The sequence below is a fragment of the Tursiops truncatus genome, chromosome 15 (genome assembly GCF_011762595.2).
Source record: "Tursiops truncatus isolate mTurTru1 chromosome 15, mTurTru1.mat.Y, whole genome shotgun sequence".
Taxonomy (NCBI): domain Eukaryota; kingdom Metazoa; phylum Chordata; class Mammalia; order Artiodactyla; family Delphinidae; genus Tursiops; species Tursiops truncatus.
This window is the reverse complement of record NC_047048.1, coordinates 35419324-35438476: the sequence shown is the minus strand read 5'-3', so window position 1 is coordinate 35438476 and position 19153 is coordinate 35419324. Positions and strand designations below refer to the sequence as shown.

The 19153-nt window shown below is 46.1% G+C and overlaps 1 protein-coding gene and 1 non-coding gene across 19 annotated transcripts in view; one reads left to right on the top strand and one right to left on the bottom strand.

The window, feature by feature from the left end:
• Positions 1 to 1839: 1839 nt before the first annotated feature.
• On the bottom strand, positions 1840 to 9778 carry LOC101327679 (uncharacterized). The gene is made up of 2 exons (XR_012326470.1): positions 9345 to 9778; positions 1840 to 6624 (listed from the first exon to the last, which is right to left on the bottom strand). It is a non-coding gene; the product is annotated as an uncharacterized protein (transcript).
• Positions 6624 to 19153, top strand: part of LOC101326040 (zinc finger protein 75D) — a 36101-nt gene continuing 23571 nt past the window's right edge. For 8 of the 18 annotated variants that reach the window (XR_012326466.1, XR_012326467.1, XM_073793275.1 and 5 more), the window contains exons 1-8: positions 6624 to 7184; positions 11749 to 12267; positions 13800 to 13995; positions 14680 to 14837; positions 15115 to 15241; positions 16689 to 16840; positions 17129 to 17255; positions 18999 to 19062. Coding sequence is in view for 15 of the 18 variants with exons in the window: in XM_073793275.1 (XP_073649376.1) it covers positions 7032 to 7184; positions 11749 to 12267; positions 13800 to 13995; positions 14680 to 14837; positions 15115 to 15241; positions 16689 to 16840; positions 17129 to 17255; positions 18999 to 19062 (1496 nt within the window). In the remaining 3 variants the exon portion in view is untranslated. Of the gene's footprint in view, positions 7185 to 11748; positions 12268 to 13799; positions 13996 to 14679; positions 14838 to 15114; positions 15242 to 16688; positions 16841 to 17128; positions 17256 to 18951; positions 19063 to 19153 lie in introns of all 18 variants that reach the window. The other 10 variants (XR_012326465.1, XM_033839059.2, XM_033839058.2 and 7 more) reach the window with 3 other exon arrangements.

The following is a 19153-nucleotide window of genomic DNA, read 5'->3' as shown; positions in this document are numbered from 1 at the left end:
TTGGACATACCGAGGAATTGTGTTTGCCTCTCCATCCCCACTTTCCCTCTAGGCAGGAAAACGTTCTAAATCCTGGGTGTGGTTCCCCACTCAGAGGGTGAAGCTGCTCTTGAGGGGATTTCTCGTCCTCTTGGCAGGGGGTCCAGGTTAAGTTTGGGAATCCTGCCCCAGCCACTGGTACAAGAGCGAGGTGCCTGGGTTTCTCCGAGCAGCTTTCATCTTCAGGAATGATTTCCAGAACCCAAAACTTCAGTCCTTTCTCAGGCTTGGGCAAAGCCAACGAGTCTGCGCGTCCCTCAGCTTAGCTTCCGGCGGCATCTGGGACAGGGCGCCGCGCCCGTAGAACCGCCCGCGTGCCCCACCGGCTGGTCCCATGGAGGACGGCTCCCAAGCCGGCCCGGGAGGAGCAACGGCTAGGGGGTGGTGGCGCTCGGCAGCCACCTCGCCCTGGCCGCACGCACCCGCAGCGTCTCCCTTCAAGGTCGCCCTCCGCCCGCAGTCCCGGAGAACCTACGCTCGCACCGCACGCGGGGGCCCGCGGGCACGCGCTCCACGGCTGCGCCGGGGCGCGCCCCCTCCTCAGGCCCACCCTCCGCGCAGGCCCCGCCCCTCCCCGGCTAGACCTGGCCTTGCGCCGCCTGCGGGCTACGACTCCGGCGGTTGGGCCGGGCGGCGCGGCGAAGGGTTTCGCTCTCCTTCCACCCAGGAGGTTACGAGCGGTTACCAGCGGCGCGACAATACTCCCCGAAACTTCCCTGGTTGCAGGTGCGCGCGCTAACCCGGGGCCGACAGCGGGGCCGGGTGTCTGGGCCCGCCCTAGTGTTCCCTCAGGCGGCGAGCACAGAGCTGGGCGGGGGTGGGCAAGTGGGAAGTGGCGTCTCACGGTCGGGGAAGGGCGGGCCTAGAAGCCCACGAAAGCTCTTAAGCACGCGAGGCACCTCTTCAATTTTGTGTTAGCTCTGTCTGGCTACAAGGCGGGGAACGGATGGGAGAGGACGAGAAAGAGCGGGAGACTAAGGAGACAGGTGCAGAGAGTGATGCCGCCTGGACCAGGAAACGAGCAGTGAGGAGGGAGAAGTGGACACGAGGTGAGACCTTCAGGACGTAGAGCCGACAGGACTTTACGTGGGTCCAGCCCGAAGTCTAAAATCTTAGGATGACCTCCAATGGCACTGAAAATCTGGCCCTTATTTGTCTTTGCTCCTCTTCTCTGCTAGCGGGCCGTACAGCACCCATCCAGGGATCTTGCCGCTTCCGAGGGGAGATGCACTCTCACACCGAACAGCCTGTGCAGACGCTCCCCTTTGCCCGGACTGCCCTTCTCCCTCTTTCCCCCCACACTGTAAAGGCCAGCTCAGAAGTCACACTTGCCCGGCTTAGATATGTCCCCTACCACCCAAGCACTCGCAAAGCCCTCTCTGTACTCAGCTCTCACACATCCAACGGTGGTTTGTTCCTATTCCTTTTCTTTGTAATTCTAAACGCCCAACACCACACTCTGTGCCTAGCAACGTGAAATGTGCAAAATCAATGAATCCTTTTTTTTTTTTTTTTGCTGTGCCACGAAGCTTGCGGAATATCAGTTCCCCAACCAGGGATTGAACCCCGAACCGGCAGTGAAAACCTGGAATCCTAACCACTGGGCCACCAGGGAACTCCCTCGATGAATACTTTTGAAAAGGGTGTGACTGCCAGTCATTTATTCTGGGACTTTATGACCATTGGGGGAAAAACAGATGTTTAATGCATTGAAGTAGAGTGCTGTCCAGTATGATCATATGACATTCCCCCTCAACTTCTTCCACAATCCATTCTACGCTAGGCTTGCTCCACAAATGCTTTTTTTTTTTTAAACATCTTTATTGGAGTGTAATTGCTTCCCAATGGTGTTAATTTCTGCTTTATAACAAAGTGAATCAGCTATACATACACATATATCCCCATATCTCCTCCCTTTTATGTCTCCCTCACACCCTCCCTATCCCACCCCTCTAGGTGGTCACAAAGCACTGAGCTGATCTCCCTGTGCTATGCAGCTGCTTCCCACTAGCTATCTATTTTACATTTGGTAGTGTATGTATGTCAGTTACTCTCTCACTTCATCCCAGCTTACCCTTCCCCCTCCCTGTGTCCTCAAGTCCATCCTCTAAGTCTGTGTCTCTATTCCTGTCCTGCCCCTAGGTTCTTCAGAACCTTTTTTTTTTTTTTTTACATTCCATATATATGTGTTAGCATATGGTATTGTTTTTCTCTTTCTGACTTAACTTCACTCTGTATGACAGCCTCTAGGTCCATCCACCTCACTACAAATAACTCAATTTGTATGGCTGAGTAATATTCCATTGTATATATGTGCCACATCTTCTTTTTTTTTTTTTTTTTTTGCGGTACGCGGGCCTCTCACTGTTGTGGCCTCTCCCGTTGTGGATCACAGGCTCCGGACGTGCAGGCTCAGCAGCCATGGCTCACGGGCCCAGCCGCTCCGCAGCATGTGGGATCTTCCCGAACCGGGGCACGAACCTGTGTCCCCTGCATCAGCAGGGGGACTCAACCACTGTGCCACCAGGGAAGTCCCCACATCTTCTTTATCCATTCATCTGTTGATGGACACTTAGGTTGCTTCCATTTCCTGGCTATTGTAAATAGAGCTGCAATGAACATTGTGGTACATGACTCTTTTTGAATTATGGTTTTCTCAGGGTATATGCCGAGTAGTGGGATTGCTGGGTCGTATGGTAGTTCTATTTTTAGTTTTTTAAGGAACCTCCATACTGTTCTCCATAGTGGCCGTATCAATTTACATTCCCACCAACAGTGCAAAAGGGTTGCCTTTTCTCCACACCCTCTCCAGCATTTATGGTTTGTAGATTTTTTGATGATGGCCATTCTGACCAGTGTGAGGTGATATCTCATTGTAGTTCACAAATGCTAATTTTATAAGTAACAAAAATGCTAAGACAATAAGATATAAAATTGTATTTACAATGTAACTTACCTATTTTTTAAAATACATGAAATATACCAAAGTGTTAAGGGAGCCTATCATCAGTTGACAGAATTTGGGTGCTTTTTATCTTTCTTATAAATCTTTTTTATAATCAGCATATGTCACTTCCACAATAAGAAGAAAACAAACACTAAACAGGTGGTAACTCATTTACAAGAGCAGAGTATGTCATACCATTAAATTGAAAACCAAGTCTGTCCTTATCTTCTTAAATAACTAGTCAGCATATATATAGCTTCTTTGTTATATGCTGTGAATACATTTAGACTTTAATGCTTTCCCCACATCCATTTCACCTTAGATAATCTGGGACAATAGTTCCTCATTATTCAAGTCCTTGTCTAAAATAGAAAAAAATATAGATTAATGAACATATTTATACATCAAAAGCCCGAAATTTATTACTTTCAAATCGTGTATTTTATAAACAGTATAAATGGGCATTGCTGTGCAAAGTGAGGTCAGTTGATAAAAACAATGACAGTTCACAACAAGTCTAATTCATGTATCATTACATAACTGCAGAAATCTTTAAACACAATATCTACTTACTACAACCAGAAGTTGAAGGCATATTGAAGGAATCCTTAATATTATGAGGCCTACATTTCAAAAAGCTACCAATTCTAGAATGGATTCTACTCTGGAACTGCTTCTTGATTATTTCTTGTTGCATCTCTTTCAGTGTAAAATGGAACCTTTGAAACTCAGGTGTTGCATCAACAAAGTCAAGAAGGTAGTCCAAACTCTTTCTTACAGCAGATAACTTAAATTCAGCAGTCTGCTCCTCACCTCCCGCTTTTTGAACAACTTCCTTTGTAATTCCACCTTTTGCTTTCGGGGGGCTGCCCTTTTCTTCATCCCCATTTAACCACACCCTATCGTTATCCAGCTTGGTTTCCAACTCCCCACATTTCTCAAGAATTTCTCTATAATCTCCATCTTCTAAGCCTTGAAGATCATATTCAGGTTCCTTTTTGTAAAGAAGATTTTCCCATGCATTTGCTATGGTTATTTGTTTTACTTCATCCCAACTCTTTGCCCAGTTAAAAATTGCACTTTTTATGTTGTAGATTTTAATCTTGGAAACTCCTTTTTCTCCTTTATCTTGCTCATCATCACTTTCTTCATAAATTACAAGACTCTCCTCAAGTTGCTTCCACCTGTAAAGTCGTTTGCAGCTCAAGATCACACCCTGATTCATTGGTTGAATCAAGGTTGAAGTGTCATGGGGAAAGAACATGCATTTTATTCGACCATCCTCACTGGTTAGTGATTCAGTGGAAGGGTGAACTGGAGAATTGTCCAGAAGTAACAAGGCCCTGACATCCTCCTCATGGAATCTTAGAACATTAACTTGAAAGTGCTTGACTTCAGGAACAAAGTTTTGAAAAAACCATTCTGAAAACGATTCTCTGGTGAACCAAACATCTTTACTAGGTTTGTATATCACAGGTAATGTACATGTGTCCTCTTTTACACTTCTGGGCAGCTTTGATTTTCCAATAATAATTGACTTTACCTTATGAGTACCATCCGCATTTGCACATAAAAGAGCAGACAATTGTTCTTTGTTTATTTTCCTCCCTGGCAGGCAGATATCTTTTCTGCTTGCCTGAGTATTTTCTGGCATTGACTTCCAAAAGAGGTCAGTCTCATCCCCACTGTACAGCTGAGCAAGACACAGTTTCTCCTCTTTGATAAGCATGGACAGTTTTTGTCGAAACGGCTCAACATTTTCTGAAGCTGAACGTAGGACTTGTTCCCCACATACTTTTCGGTTCCCAATTGCATGCCTATTTCGAAATCTAAAAAGCCAACCAGTGCTAGCTTTGAAGTCTGTTCGCCCAAAACACTGTGCAAATCTCTCGGCAGCAGCCTGAAGCTCCACACCTCTCACAGGGGTACCAGCTGAGCGTTTCTGTTGGTACCACATGTAGACTGCATCATCCACGTCACCATATTTGGCTCCTGTTGTTCTCTTTCTCTTCTCAGCCCCTACTAATGGCATGTCCTGCTTCAGTACAAAGTCCAAAATCAATTTCTTGTTCTTTTTAATGTCATAAAATGTTGATTTACTGATTCCAAATTCATCCATTACACTTTTAAGAGATTGTCCTGCTTCAATCCTACTTAGAACCTTCATTTTCTCCTCCAAATTCAGTGTTGTATATTTCCCTCTCTTATTCATACTGAATTTGGTTTCAGGCAATCAACAGGGGTAAAAAGGAAAAAGCATTACTGAATTGGAAAAAAAAAATTAAAAACGAAACAACTCCCCATCCCCCCAACTAGCACAACGCCCCCCCAGAAGGCATAGGAATTTATACTGAAGGGTAATGGGCTAAAAAGGATAAGGGCTCATGATTGAAATGCTAGTCTAGAGGTAAAGGTCTGAACTCAGAAAGTTGCCACTGCAAGGTCTGGTCTAGTTGTTGCTCCTGCAAGACATGGATGGTCAGTCTTCAGAACCCCCCTTCTGAACGCTTTTTCTTCTCTCCCTTGACAGATGCAGCAGCACCAGTCAGGAATAACAGGAATACCTGCATACTCTCCCTAACTGATTACAGGAAAAGACACAAAAGGAAGAGAGGAGGTGAGATGTGCTCACAAGAGGGACAGACTCAGGTAAGATAAATCTCAATAAAAAGTGGTGCTTCACAAAGCAGTGTGAAAGCCTTAAAGGCAAGGACAGAATAATATTGTGTAACAAAGATGCAGTGTGGCTTCTCCTCTTCCAAAACAAGCTGATTTTACCTCACTGCCAGAAAGGAAAATGGTGCTCATATTGCTCTGCATGTAGTGTTCGCTGGGCAGCAGTCCATCCACCTGGATAAATACTCCAAGCTACCCTGACAGTGGGATGTCTAGAGAGTTGGAATTCGGGAACAGTTGTATCTTTCAGTGAAGAAAAAAGTTAGTAGGTTCTGTTGTCCATATGAATGAAATCCAACTTTTACTGCATTCAATACAGCATTCTCAAAGACTAAGCTTTAACTTGAGTGTTTCTTATGTTTACCAAGGTAATCTGTAAGTATGTAAATAATGTATTTGTTACTGGCACTTTTCCACTCTCAGATCTTCTTCCTTGTGTACATCTGGTGTATTCTCAAGTGTTATTTTCCACTGAATTGTTCCATATTTGGGATATAATCAAGTTTCAGAACCATGGCAATTCTTAGAGATGAGTCCAAAAGTTTTATAAAAATTTTACAGTAGTTAAAAAAGTATTAAAAAGATCTGTCCTTGTGATTCTTTTCCTAAATTTACACTTAGTGTTAAGTAACATACTTTTTATATTTGAGACTTTACCTGATTTCTCTTCATTATAGATTTTACTTAATTTGACCTAAGACTCAATTTTTCCATTGCTTGAAGAAATTTTAAAGGTTTCTCTATTGGTGATTCTGATCACTTGTTTCCCATAAGTCCTTCTGTTGGCAAACTCTTCTATAGCTCTGCACCCTCAAATATTCCTTTCAAGTCTTCCTGGTGCCACCCAGTGCCATTCCATGTCTGTAGAAATGTCCTACTCTAGATTAATTTCATGGTTCTTATTCCAGATACACAACCTCATGGGAAGTAACAAAAACTGCCACTTTTATCCATTCCAGGTGCTATGAAGAAAGAAAAGTATGTCAGAGAAATGAGAAAAATGGTATTTCAGTTATTTTTCCTCTCCTTTAGGGCAGAGCCTGACTGACTTTCATTCATTTCTCAACTACACAGAATTCTCAAAAGCCTCTCACCTAGAAACCCAGAAGTGTCCAGACCATTAGTTTTCCTCTAACATTTGTTGCAAAAAATGTCAACTGCTTTACAGAGTACTAAGAGGATCATGAAAGTACGATAGTTAATAGGGTGTGGAGCCAATGACAGGCTAGGATCAAGCAACCTTCTAAAAGAGGCAGCTCTAACTAAGGCAATTACTATTATAAATGGAAAAAGGAAAAAGAAAGTGTTTGTTAGCCAGTAGCAACACCATTAAAGCAGCCAGTCACCCAGCAAAACCATTCAGCCCACTATGGCAGTTGTGTGGTATCTCAAAATAAACTACATGTGTTTGCTTTCATTGCTTTCCAGCTGGACATTCATTATTTCTCAAACTGTGCCCAGGCAGGGAAAGGTGAAATCAAAAGGAAAGACTTGGGGGACTTCTGTGGGCTCCACAGCAAGGGTAAGGAACTATGGCATCAAACTTTAAATGATGACAATCATCAGTGACCCTAATTCACAATTCACCATTTTGTGCTTTGTTTCCTCTTCTTCCTTTCATAGGGTCTCTTTTCCCACTTTCTTCTCCCCTTGTTCACTAACCAGCTCCCTACCTATGTTATGAATCAGGCCTGCCAATTCAGGGGCACCACTGGCAGAACTCCATTTATTCAGTTCAAGTTCCAATTATATGCTCAGCCTTGGTCCAGATGATGAGGATCTCAATGCTAAGAGCTTTACTGCCCACTGGTTCTGACTGGAAGCAGTAGTTACTTTTTTTTTTATCACAATAATTCTTTATTCCTGCATAGTCTAATTTTATTTTATTTTTATTTATTTTTAACATCTTTATTGGAGTATAATTGCTTTACAATGGTGTTTCTGCTTTATAACAAAGTGAATCAGCTATACATATACATATATCCCCATATCTCCTCCCTCTTGTGTCTCCCTCCCACCCTCCCTATCCCACCCCTCTAGGTGATCACAAAGCACCAAGCTGATCTCCCTTCTCCCTGAGCTATGCGCTGCTTCCCAGTAGCTATCTATTTTACATTTTGTAGTTTATATAAGTCCATGCCACTCTCTCACTTCATCCTAGCTTACCCTTCCCCCTCCCCGTGTCCTCAAGTCCATTCTCTACGTCTTTATTCCTGTCCTGCCCCTAGGTTCTTCAGAACCACTGCTTTTTTTTTTTTTTAGATTCCATATATATGTGTTAGCATACAGTATTTATTTTTCTCTTTCTGACTTACTTCACTCTGTATGACAGACTCTAGGTCCATCCACCTCACTACAAATAAATCAATTTCGTTCCTTTTTATGGCTGAGTAATATTCCATCATATATATGTGCCACATCTTTATCCATTCATCTGTCGATGGACACTTAGGTTGTGGAAGCGGTAGTTACTTTTGAAGAAACTAAGTCCCAACCTGAGATTCTAAGAAAATGAACCTGCTTTGAAATATATTCAAGCAACTTAGGCAGATGCTTTTTTTTTTTTTTTTGTCTGCGCTGCGCAGCTTGTGGGATCTTAGTTCCCTGGCGGACAGAACCAGTGCCCCCTGAAGTGGAAGCACAGAGCCCTAATCACTGGACCGCCAGGGAATTCCCGTCAGATGCTTATTATTATTATTACCTCTGCTTAATCCTTTTCTCCCCCTCAAAAAGGATCAAGATCTATACCTCAGAGGAGTGTAACACCAGTCTACCTAAAAGCAAAAATAGCATAATGACCTTGTAATGGTCTTCCATTTTTGTTCCCACCTTAAACTCAGCTCCAGATGAACTGCCCTGGAAAGAAGCTCCCTCAAAAACCCTCAAATGATGCTCTTTATTTACTTTATTAAAAGCAATCTCTTCACTTCTATTCCAAGCGCTCCACAGTAGATCCACAAGAACTTATTTTCTCTCTTTCTCTAAATGTACCCAAATTACATTTAGTAAAAAAAAGTACTACAGATTTTCTCACATGCTCATCTCTGAAGCTTTCAAGGCTTTGCTCTTACCTTACCCTCTGCCTGGAATGTGGCCTCATTCCCTGCTGTGGGCAAATCCCTCAAGGATTTTTATAATTTTCCCCAACCCCCAAATCGACTTTCATTTCCTTGTAATTCCCACGGCGTTCAGCTTATGTCTTACCCTTTCCTACCTTGTGTTGCTGATATTTGTGAAATTGCCTCAGTCCTTTTGCCAGATCCCTTGAATCAAAGGCTCTGTCCTATCGACTCTATAACACTGGCTACACATAGTAGACTTAATAAATAATCCCTTGACTAGTATAGGCTGACACTATGAAAACACTGACAACTGGAAATACTGGAAGCCAACAACCGAAATACTCAGATTCTTATAAATATGATTCAGTAAATATTTATGGAATGCCTACCTTACCCAGGCAACTCTACCAGACACTATAGGACAAGATGAAAAGAAGGTTCCCATGCTCCAGGGAGCACGCTGTGGTGGAAAAAGCAGAAGACAGGACAAAGGGGCCCTAAATTCCACTGGAGGACCTGCCACTGGTGAATTATGTGACCTCGATCAAGTCACTCTTTATCTCTCAATTCTCTGTCAAGGAGATCTATAAAAGGAACCTATTTCACAAGTAAAAACCTACCTCACAAGAAAAAACAGAATCGTGTGTGCACGCACGGCCCAGAAATGAGTACACACCCCTCAGGGGCCGTGGATCCTGACCGGGACAAAACGGCCTCGTACTGTAGGAGGCTGCGACAGGGCGCTGGTCGGCAGCTCGGGCACGGCCGGCTGAGCCGCGGTAAGGTCGGGGGCCCAGCGCACGGAAGGGAACGGTGACCCTCAGGGCGGGGCCTGGGTCACCAGGCTCCGCCGGCAGCCCGAACGCGACACAGGAACGACCTGGACGCACGCGCCCCACAGAGCTGGGACGCGAGACGGCGACACAAGGGCGCCAAGCCGCGCGCAGGGCCCTCTAGGCTGGGCGGGCCTGGGGACTCGGTGGCCTTAACTCTTTCTTGCCGCCAGGGCTGAACCCGGGAGGAGGCCGGTCACCCAGGTCGGCCTGGAGCGGCGGCGCTCGCGGACCCAGCCGGGTCTGAGCGGGTCCTCCCCGGAAGTGCGTCACTTCTGCCTCGGGTTGGAGCGCGGGTAGCTAGCAGCGCAGGGAGGATTTCAGGTCGGGTAGGGGGCCAGGTGGGTCTAAATAGTGCCCGGCCTGCGCTCCCAAACCCCGGGGCCTCGGGGGCCCGCCCCTGAGTGGCGTGTGGCGTGGAGCTGTCCTCCTTAGAGCGGTGGCCGGGCCGGCGGCAACTTGTGGTAGAGCCCCGGGAAGAGGGAGCGGCCTTCACGAAGCCAAGCCGTCCGAGGTAACCTAGAAGCGGCTTCCGCTTCGGCGCCGGCCCCGGAGCCTCCGAGAGACTGCAGCCGCTGCTTGGAGCCGCTGCACAGCGGCCGGTGGTGTTTCCGAGCCGGGCGACAGGACTGTCTGGGGCGAGGCCAGCCGTCAGGCTCGTGAGGCCGCTTTCTCCAACGTTTGTGCGGGTGGCGCCCAGGGCCGCGCGGCGGGAGCCCGCTCGGACACTGCCCGCAGGTACAGTGCTCACGGGCGCGCCCGGGCGGTCGTGTTCACTTTCCCGCCTCCGCCGGCGTTTCCTTTACTGGCTGATGTTACTGCGGGAGAAACGGGCGGTCCAGCCTCAGTCAGATCAGCTTCCTCTGATGCAAAAGCCTGGGAAGTGTCCCCAGCACCTCAGAGCCGTCGGGAGCCGGCCGTTTGTGAACACCGTGGCTTCCTGGGCAGAATTTCGGTGCCCTTTCTGCTGGATCACCTCAGGGAAAGTGAGCCTCACGAGGCTCTCCTCAGCCTCGCTTAGAGGTCTAAATGAGTCCTGGAGAAATGTAGCGGCTGAATGTAATCATGACCAACTAACATGCTGTCCTTTTTCTTCCAATTGACATTTGGATAAACATTTTGTGAACAAGGATCAGCTGTAATTTTTCCTAGGTCAAGTAACGAGAAATTAAAAATACAGGTATAGGACTTACCTCGTGGCGCAGTGGTTGGGAATCAGCCTGCCAATGCAGGGGACACAGTTCTAGCCCTCGTTCAGGAGAATCCCACGTGCGGCGGAGCAGCTAAGCCCATGGGCCACAAATGCTGAGCCTGCGCTCTGGGGCCCGCGAGCCACAACTGCTGAACCTGCGAGCCACAGCTACTGAAGCCGGAGCGCCTAGAGCCTATGCTCCTCAATGCGGCGTGGCCCCCAGTCGTTGCAACTAGAGAAAGCCCACGCGCAGCAGCGAAGACCCAACACAGCCATACATACATACATACATACATAAGTGAATTTGGAAAGGAAAGGAAAAATATACAGGTATACATCTTCTGCATGGTGCTCTTTATATGTCTTGCAAAGAAATGCCAAGACAAATGTACAGCAACTAGTTATTTAATTGGGGATTGCTTTTGAGAAGAATAAGGCTCCATTTTTCTGATTTACTTTTCTTCTACTCTGGTCTCATTGTTTCAGCTCTCCTGCCAGTTTTCATACAATGGAAAGGAGCACCTCAAATGTTCCAGGAAGTGAAGGCTTCCATCTTCCCAAAAGGATAAAGGTCATAGAAGTTGTACCCTCTTACTGAAGACAGACTAGGACGATATGTTGAAATTTAAGAGAAACTCAGAATATTCTCCTGATCTTTCCTTTACACGGAGAGGATGGCATAGGAAGTGCATCAGTTAAATCTTTGGATAATCCCCAAACTCCTTGGAGCCAGTGGGTACTAGTTTTTTCACCCACCAACTTTTCCTGATTTTTTTTTTTTAAAGGCAAAGTGATTTATTGGCATTTGTCTTTAATAAGCTGTGCTGTATTCAGCTGAATAATAGAAAGAAAATGAGAGAAACAAGGGCCTGGCAGTTGATTGGGTTTTTTTGGCAGTTGATTTTTAAAGTTCATGTTTCTCTCATAATAAGTAACAAGTAGTAAAGATCATGTGACTTTCTTACTGACATGCACTTTTTTCTGCCCTCAATGCCTTAGGAAGAAGATCGTTTTATTGATTTTGTTCCAGACCAGACTGGGCCTCAGTTTTCAGAGGTAGTGCTGGAGGTGTGTCCAATACAGGAGCAGAATTGTTCCTCGAGAAGAATGATGACCATAGATCTGAAGGTGGCTGAGTACTTGAACCCTCAGATCAGGACTCTGTGGGAGACCAAGGGACCTGTGACAGGGAGCTCCAGTCAGCATAAGAAATATGCCCCCCAAACGGACAGTCCCAGTCCTGAGAGGTCTCACCAGCACTTCCGGAGCTTCCTCTATCATGAAGCAGCTGGACCCCGGGAGGCTGTTGACCAGCTTCTGGAATTATGCCGTCAGTGGTTGAGGCCAGAGATTCATTCAAAAGAGCAGATCTTGGAACTTGTGGTGCTAGAGCAGTTCCTGTCCATTCTGCCCAGGGACACCCAGACCTGCATAAGGAAGCACCATCTACAGAGCATTGAGGAGGCTGTGGTCCTGGTAGAACACTTGCAGAGGGAATCTGGTCAAACGAGGAATGGGGTGAGAAGAAAGATTCCTGTTGTATACAGTGAAATAGGGTGATGGTGGATGTATTGGGGCAATTAATTGAGAAATAAAGTGAAATAGGTAACTTCTGTTGTCCCTTTAGGACATGTAAGGCAGAATGTGAAAGCACAGATCCACAGCCATAGTCAGTGCATATGATTCAGAGATCCTGAGAGAGGCTTCCCTGGCCTTAGGGAGAGAGTTGCTTTTTGCCCTCTTTGGAGCCAGGGTGTGTTGAGGGTAATGAGCCTAGTCTGGCTTGGCGAAGGAGATGGGCCTCAAGTTCTTAGAAACAAACAAAAGGCAATAAGGAGTTGGAGAGGAAGGGACAGATCCAGAAAAGGAGGAATTCCTAGAGACCAAAGAAGAGTGAAGATAGGAAAGAAGGAGAAACCAAACAACTAGAGGAAGACTGCCCAGGAAGAGAAAAAGTAGAAAGAAAACAGGGAAAGAAAGATTTGGAAATCCCAACAGAGTAGCTGAGAGAAGAAAGAGCGTGAGGGATAGTGTCCTCTGTACCGTAGACAAGGGCCTCCACTGCCCTCCCTCAGTGGTTGTTCCTTGGCTGTGCTGTGAGCAGGGATCCAGGGCATGCCCTTGGGCAGGTGGCAGCATACCAGCTAGCTTCACAGGCCTACTGAGAATACCGGGAGGGCACACGTTTTGTGTCAAAATTACTTGAGGATAGGTTGGAGCCCTGACCCGCTTTTTTTTTTTTAATTTACTTTTGGCAGCATCGGGTCTTCGTTGCTGTGTGTGGGCTTTCTCTAGTTGTGGTGAGCGGGAGCTACTCTTCGTTGCGGTGCGCGGGCTTCTCATTGCGGTGGCGTTTCTTGTTGCGGAGCACGGGCTTTAGGTGCGCGGGCTTCAGTAGTTGTGGCTCTTGGGCTCTAGAGCCCAGGCTCAGTAGTTGTGGCGCACAGGCTTTGTTGCTGTCTGGCATGTGGGATCTTCCTGGACCAGGGCTCGAATCCATGTCCCCTGCATTGGCAGGCGGATTCTTAACCACTGCGCCATCAGGGAAGCTCAGAGCCCTGGCTCTTTCCTCCCACATTTTTCTCCGTTTCATCCCAATCCTCTGTGAGACTCTTCCCTGGTGGCCATGTGGAAAATCTGGTTGACAGGACAACTTTTAAATTCAATTCCTTTATCTTTTGAGAGAGAAAACAGAAAACCACTAAGGCAAGAATCTAAGTTGGGAGAGAAAGTCTGTCAAGGCAGCATGAGAACAGGTGGCCTGTGCAGCCCTGTTAGTGGTCTGAGCTGGGCTGGATGCAGAGGGTGGGGGCTGCTGTCTTGGAGGGCTGGCAGTAACCACACCCTTTTTCCTCTTCTGCCAATATTCTTATATTTTGTGTATAGTTCTTGTGGAAAACTGGTGGTCTCGTATCTCTTTTAAGTCTTTGTGACATTTCCTTTAGTGTCTCCTTCTTCCCACAGTTTGCACTCTGCTTTTTCCTCCCTCTCCCACCAACTCCCAAACGAAAAGTAAGTTCCATGGTAACAAGGATGGGCATTATTTCTAGGTTGCAGACCATGAGCTGGGAAAGGAGGCAGTGCTCTTGGGAGAGACAGCAGAGGTCCCAGGCTTCAAGCTGAAGCCAGCAGAGGCCGAGCAAATGGGCATGTCCCAGGATGAAGAATTTTGGAATACACACCAGAGTCTACAAGAGCTGCTGATCAGGAATACCCACAAAGAAACTGAGCCCGTATGTGAGAGGGGTAAGGAGCTTCATGTTACTTTCCTTCTCTTGGGAGCTGCGATAGTAATTTAAGCCAGAACACGTGAGCACTTTCTGGTTGCCCTGCCCTGTGGATCTACTAATGCAGCCACGTTAGCAATTAGAATGCCCCCCAGCTTATGGTAGAGCAGACCAGTTGTGGTTGAAGGTGGGGGTTGGCCTAAGATACAGAAATCTCCAAACCACAGAACCCTGTTAATAACACTGGGAACTCAGTTTTTTACACTTGATCTTAGTGAAAAGGCTGAGAAGCGATTGGAACTCAGTTTTTTAGAAAAGTGGAGAGTGTTGGGCCCACCTTGTCCTCATAAAATACAGAAGGAATTGGAATCAGAAATCGGTTGTCAGTGGCGGAATGTGAAGAAAATTGTGTACCAGGAAAGAAATGATAAATGATTAAAATCTCCTACTGTATACTGGAGTCCCTGAGTATGTCATTTTCAAATATGTTTAAGCTTTGTCTAACTCTGAACAATTTGTGTCATGAGAGGAAAATAAAAAGGGTTTTTCCTTTTGTTAATTTTGCTTATGAAAACTGGCGAATCTGCTTAGAGGCTGGTAGATATTTGGTTCTCATTAACAAGGAGAAGGCCATTTCTGGGCACCATACACTTGTAAAGGTGTCTCATCAATACTGAAAAACTCAAGGTCTTCTGTATTTTAGAAATGAGCCTAGGATATTCAGAAACAGAAGCGAGAGAGATTTCCTGTGGCTCTCCTTCACGCACAGCGGTGTCTGCTCACCGGATCCTAGCCTTTCCTGAGCAGACAAACACCAAAGACTGGACAGTGGCACCTGAGCTCATCTTGTCTGAGTCCCAGGTGAGCTGTGCTTTCCAGCTTCTTAGGGCTGCCTTTCCCTGCTGCCCTTGACCCGCGCTCCCCATCAGGTGTTCAGAGCTGTTAGTCCAGATGTTCCCCACGATTTTGGGCACTTGTTAGTTGATCCCTTGCCTCCTTCCTTTCTGCCTTCTCACTTTTTAAAAATCAAATGCTGTTAGTTCCTTTTGTGACTGGCTTACCATGCAGTTGATGGCTCAGAAGGTTGGGCTGCTTTTGAAGTGGCAGGTACTGAGCTAAAGCCCATTTTCTTCTCTAGAGCTTGTTGACCTTTGAAGAAGTGGCCATGTATTTTTCCCAAGAAGAATGGGAGTTACTGGATCCTACTCAGAAGGCCCTCTACAATGATGTAATGCAAGAAAACTATGAGACTGTCATCTCTCTAGGTAAAGATTCTCCCCTTCCCTTTGCATAGGAGTGGAGTAATTTGTCCTGTTGTTGGCGTACTGAGAATGCACCCCTGTGAGAGAGTCTCTGTTCTAGTAGCTGACTGGTTCTCAACTAGGTGGTGTGGGCAGGGAAAAGGTATATCCAGAACACCAGGGAGCTTTTTCCCAGTGCACATGATCATTCCTTATCCTAAATCTTGATCCTTCCTGCCTTCTTTCCCTCCAAATTGCTCTTCTCTTAACTTTCCCATCTCCACAAAGGACACCACGATTCCACCACCAATATTTTATTCCACCACCAATATTTTAGCCCAGAAAACTTGGTCATCCTTTACACCGATCTTAATCAAACCCCAGTAGTATTACTGCATCACTAGTCCTCTTGGCTCCACCTTCACCATGTAGCCTGAGTCCAACCAAGTCTCAGCCTGCTGTGCTTTTAGCATCGTGATGTAAGCTAGCGGCATCTCTAACAAGGTCCACCTCAGTACTTTCTATCTGGCACCCCCCGCCACCATTCCTCCCCTCCCGCAGGCTGTTTTCCACAGAGCACAGCCAGAATCTTTTAAAAACTGGATCATATCAGGACACTTCTCTGCATCAAAACCTTACTGTGACTTTTCACACATCAGAATGAATCCAAACTCCTTGTAGAGGCACCCAGGACCCCCCAAATTCTGGCCCCTCCTCACCTTCCTGCCCTCATCTCCTGCCATTCCTGCCCTGCTCAGTCCTCTTTAGCCACACTGGTCTTCTTGCTGTTTCTTTTTTTTTAATATATAAATTTATTTATTTGTTTGTTTTTGGCTGTGTTGGGTCTTCATTGCTGCATGAGGGCTTTCTCTAGTTGCTGTGAGTGGGGACTGCTCTTCACTGCAGTGTGTGGGCTTCTCATTGCTGTGGCTTCTCGTTGCAGAGCCCAGGCTCTAGGCCCGCGGGCTTCAGTAGTTATGGTGCATGGGCTCAGTAGTTGTGGCTTGCGGGCTCTAGAGCACAGGCTCAGTAGTTGTGGCGCGTGGGCTTAGTTGCTCCATGGCACGTCGGATCTTCCTGTAACAGGGCTCAAACCCGTCTCCCCTGCATTGGCAGGCGGATTCTTAACCACTGTGCTACCAGGGAAACCCTTCTTGCTGTTTCTTGAACTCACCAAGCTCATTTCTTCCTTTGCATTTCCTTTACTTGGCACACTGGACTCAGTACTACATTTTCCAACACCTCTAATTTTTGTCCAACTCAGGAGAATTCATGTCATGTAAGGAAAAAAACAAGACTTCCTTTTATTGACTTCACTCATGAAAACTGAAGAGAGTCAACTGGGAAACCCATCTTAGGGGCGAGTAGATGCTTGATTCTTGTTTAAAATGAGATAGCCACTTCTAGGTACCACATAACACTTGTAAAGTGTTCCATTTCTACTGAAAGATCAGGATCTTCTATATTTCAGAACTGAGCCTAGGATGTTCAAAGACAGAAGGGAGAGAAATTTCCTCTCACTCTTCTACAGCGGTGCCTGCTCACCAGATCCTAGCCTTTCCTGAGCAGACAAATGCCAAAGACTGGACAGTGGCACCTGAGCTCGTCTTGCCTGAGTCCCAGGTGAGCTGTGCTTTCCAGCTTCTTAGGGCTACCTCTCCCTGCTGCCATTGACCCACACTGCCCAGCAGGTGCACAGAGGTGTTAACCCACATGATCCCCCTCAGGAACTGGGCACCTCCCAGGCTATTTGCTGATCCCTTGCCTACTTCCTTTCTGCCTTCCCACTTAAAAAAAATTCATGTGCTGTTAGTTCCTTTAGTGACTGGCTTACCATGCAGTTGATGGCTCAGAAGGTTGGGCTACTTCTGTAGTGGCAAGTCCTGAGCTAAAGCCCATTCTCTTCTTTAGAGCTTGTTGACATTTGAAGAAGTAGCCATGTATTTTTCCAAGGAAGAATGGGAGTTACTGGATCCCACTCAGAAGGCCCTCTACAATGATGTAATGCAAGAAAACTATGAGACTGTCATCTCTCTAGGTAAAGATTCTCCCCTTCCGTTAGCATAGGAGTGGACAAATCTATCCTGTTGTTGGCGTACTGAGAATGCACCCCTGTGAGAGAGTCTCTGTTCTAGTAGCTGACTGGTTCTCAACTAGATGGTGTAGGCAGGGAAAAGATCACCAGGGAGCTTTTTCCAAGTACACATTCCTTACACTATTTGGAATTCTTGATCTCCCCTTCCCTCCAAACTTGCCCTTACATCTTGCCCTTATCATCTCCGTAAAAAGAATACCCACTCATCCACTTGCTCAGAGCAAGAAACATCCAGTCATCCTTTACCTTGATCTTGCCATAATACCCCACTAAGTCTAATACATCACTCTTGGCTCCACCTTCACAGTGTAGCCTGAATCTGATCATGTCTCAGCTTATTGTGTTAGCATCCTGGTCTCAGCCAGCAACATCTCTATCAAGGTCCACCTCAATACTTTCCAACTGGCACCCACTGCCACCACTCCTGCCCTCTCAGTCTGTTTTCTACATGGCAGCCAGAGTCTTTTAAAAACCTGATCAGATCATGACATTTTCTGCTTCAAAACCTTGCAATAACTTCTCGTAAGGTTCATAATAAATCCAAATTCCTTACCAAGGCTCTCAGGACCCTCCAAAATCTGGCCTCTCCTCACCAGCCTGCTGTCATGTCCTGCTACTCGTGCCCTTGCTCTGGCCTCTTTGTTCATACTGCTCATCTTGCTGTTTCATGGACTTGATGTGCTCATTTCTTTCCCCTTCCCTCTGCCTGGCCCACGTTTCTGCCACATGGTAAAATTCTTATTTTAGGGTTCTGCTCAGATATCACTTTCTAAAAGAGGCTTTTCATACAGCCTTATCTAAAATATCTTCACAGAAGCAGAATCTTAAATGTTCTCTTACCCTGCTTTAGTTTTCTTCAAAACATTTATCACTTCCTGACATTTTATTTGCTTGTTTATTAATGTTAGATTGTCTCACTCTGCACTAGAAGATAAGCTCTGTGAGATCGGGGGCTTGGCTTATTCACCACTGTATCCTTAGCACATAGAGGGTGTCTGGTGCACCATAGCCACTCAGCACATATGTATTGAATGACTGAGTGATGAATACTTTCCATACTTGGCAATATGATTTAGAGAAAGTCCACTAAGAAATTCTGGTCTGTTTCCTCCACCTGGATGTGAACCAGTGAGCTATGGGAATGGTAGAAATCTTTCCTGATCCAGTGTCTAGTACCTGAGATCTAAATTGAAAGTTGCTATAGTATAACAGGAATCACTTGTGTTTATGATACCCAGCCCACTGACCTTCACATTGACTCCCCTAGACCTGGCCTTATCCAGTATGAGTCTTCCTAAAGACTTAATAGGACCAGGTATATTTCCTACAGCCTCTGCAGTTTGGTCCTACCTTAGTAGAGTATGGGGTATTCTTGGTAGCAGAAGATGGGGATCATGCACCGGATTCCCATGCCCTATATCCTTTTCATTGGTCCAGCTTAGGTTTATTTCTCACTCTCTACTTTGCATATCCACCCACAAATGAAGTATGTTATGAACCTGATACCAGATATGAGTCTATCCATTTAACCATCTGGTGTTGCAAACTGTTAAAGTATCCTTTGCTCTTCCTGAAATAGTCTGGAATTAGTGGACTATTGTTGTTACCAATCCTTGATCTCAGTTTTTCCATTTCACAGCATTATTTGTGCTCCCCAAACCTAAAGTGATCTCCTGTCTAGAGCAGGGGGAAGAGCCGTGGGTTCAAAGATCCCTGGAGTTCAAGGACAATTCTGGAGAGCTGCCTACAGGTAAGTACACCATGGGAAGAAAGGAAATGTGCCTTAATAGGAACTTTTACAAGGGCTTAACATTTTACACTTCTGCTTATCTGTTTTTTTA